Source organism: Vulpes vulpes, chromosome 7 (assembly GCF_048418805.1).
Source record: "Vulpes vulpes isolate BD-2025 chromosome 7, VulVul3, whole genome shotgun sequence".
NCBI classification, from domain to species: Eukaryota; Metazoa; Chordata; class Mammalia; order Carnivora; family Canidae; genus Vulpes; species Vulpes vulpes.
Genome location: NC_132786.1, coordinates 118,892,501 through 118,895,000, shown reverse-complemented (window position 1 = coordinate 118,895,000; position 2,500 = coordinate 118,892,501). Strand labels below are relative to the sequence as shown.

The window sequence follows — 2,500 nt, the reverse complement described above, 5'->3', positions numbered from 1 at the left end:
ATTCAGTGGTCTGTATATCTGACTACGTTATTGGGTTGTGCATTAAATCTCGTGTGTATTTGGGGGAAACTGCAGTTTTTTTTTTAAATTTTCTGTAATTACCCATTTTCCTTTGTCCTAAGCTCTCCAAATTAACACTGTGTAAACTACATAGTAAAACAAAACATGTGAACTACATCTTAACTGACACAACCACCAAAGAAATGGGATAGAATTGGCTCTAAAACTGCTATGACATTTGCCAGAAAACATTTGATCAAAGAATCGATTTGTATGTATCTTACGATTGATCTAAGTCCTCCTCAGCATACCACATACCTTTCTATTTGTGATTTGTACTGCTTTTCAGGTTGCTCAAAGTGGGTTTCCTTTTAATATCTGTAAACCTATCACAGAAAGATATTCTCTCTGGCTTCAGCCTCAAGGCAGTGATTTGTGCACTGATAGGTGTACTTTGTTTAGTGTCACCCACGGTGTAGATTGGATAGATTTTGTAAAAGATAGCATTACTTTAAAAGAAACATACAATTTGACAAGCGATTGCATTTTACTTTCATTTTATTGCCATATTTTTCATCACACTCATTGTTTTCTAACTGTCGCTAAATTGTTCATTTTCTTAGTCTGTTACCTCGGTAGAGCTATTTACTGTTTATAAAGCAATATGCACTTACAGGTTTGGGAGATGGTTTGGGCTCGGAGGGTCGCATGTGCAAGTGGGTCATCATTGCTTGAAGACGTTCGCGTTCTTTAGAAAGCTGTTAAGAAAGAGTGAGATCAGAAGCGTTTTAGAAATGACTGATACAGCTATTTTATGGCCGTGATACATCTGATCATTGAGCTTGTCTCAGAGTAATGATTGCTGCATATAAAAGTCTGTGTCAGTAGGAACTTATCTGGGAGGAAATGCAACTTTGGCTGGGGGGTGGTGGGGGGGCTGAGGAAAACTTTTATAGCTTTCCTTATGTTAAAAGGTCAGAGAAAACAAATAACACTTCATCTTTTTGTCAATAAGAGAATTGAGGTCACTTGCCTCGACAGTAACAAGTTACTGAAACCATAAATTAGAAGGCCCACGGTGTCTTTTAAAGTCCTGTGGACACTGTTAGCAATGGACTAGTGCCAACAGCTGTGAAGGGGTGAAGGGTTCTCAAAGCGAAGTGCCTGCCAGGATTGTCTACACACTTCATGCATTCCCACTGAGGTCCAGTTAGTGCCCCCTGCAATCTGCCATCATCAATCTAATTCAATAGAGTGACAGAGACCAGGCAGTGTGAAACGCTGAACTCTGCCACGGGAGTCAGCATCTACACTTGCACTGGGTCTCATTACAACTGACGGACCTTACTTTTCCATCAGTCAGACACAGCAGAGGGAGGAAAAAAAAAAAAAAAGAAAAAGAAAAAGAAAAGAGGCATAATTGGTCACACCGCAGACTGGATCATCAGCTCAACTCTTGTGTCTTAGTCTACCTTTTCTAGATGGTAAACAGGTTTACAAAAAGCCTTGCAAACTACAGCAGTGGCGATGCTTTTTGCACGGTCTTGATGATTTCACGGGGCAAAATAAAATATTTTTAGTAGCCCTCCGGAAAGCAGAGATGATGTGACAAATTTAAAACAACGTAAGACGTAGTAATGTGTTTAGAAAAGGGGACTGTATGTTTAAGTGAAACGAAGTATTGGTTTGATTGAGGAAAAAAAAAATTCTTGATGAAATATTAGCCGAAGCCTTAAAGGCGTGGTAAAAACATGACAGGAAGGCTAGACTGATAGAATTGCTTTCTGATCAGTTTTATGAGCTCTATTTATTTTTGACTGAATTCAGTTTCAATATTAACAGAAGTGTTTTTGAACTTAAACTAGCAGCATCTGAAACAAGACATATATGGCTGTCCATGATATTATAGGTGACCTGCCATTATTCTGGTAAAGTCTTAAGAATCTTTGCCTGTTCTTTAATTTAAAAAACAAAGACAAAAACAAACAACAACATTTAGAGGTAGAAAAGAAAGAAAGGGTTTTTCAGGGGGCTAACAGGCTTGATATTGTAAAGACTTCTTTGCTACATTATAAAATCTCGCGGAACAAATCAAGGCTGGCTCCTGTGAAAACTGCCTCTGTGATAAAATCGTATCCGACTGTGGAGTTTAGTCTAACTTCTGTCAAGGAAAACTGAGAGCTGACTCTTTTGGGATATCCCAATCTATCTGATGTCTAAATGTTACAGAGGTCTAAGTGATAAGTACGTGAAACTATAGCAACCCACTCTGAGTCATCAGCAGTCGCTGCCATCGTTAGAAACCAATGAGAATCCTACGTATTTCTATGAGTCATTGTGTTAAAAGACTCCGGATTGGCCCCTTAGTCGATTTAACACATCAGAAATCCGAGAAAGGGGTCCATTAAGAGAGCACTCAACAAACCTGTATTTCTAACTGTTGGACCACCTGCATTTGCACTCGACACTGGGCAGTGCTTCGGTCGTCCAGCGCGTGTTC

At 39.3% G+C, this 2,500-nt stretch overlaps 1 protein-coding gene across 50 annotated transcripts in view; it reads right to left on the bottom strand.

Annotated features, from left to right (window-relative positions):
- The window catches only part of FOXP2 (forkhead box P2), a 553,446-nt gene that overhangs the window by 38,900 nt on the left and 512,046 nt on the right, over positions 1–2,500 (bottom strand). For all 50 annotated transcript variants that reach the window (XM_072764793.1, XM_072764790.1, XM_072764800.1 and 47 more), the window contains 2 exons: positions 2,426–2,500; positions 675–758 (listed from right to left, as the gene is read on the bottom strand). The exon at positions 2,426–2,500 is cut by the window's right edge and continues 13 nt beyond it. In XM_072764793.1, coding sequence (XP_072620894.1) covers positions 675–758; positions 2,426–2,500 — 159 coding nt within the window. The remainder of the gene's footprint in view (positions 1–674; positions 759–2,425) is intronic.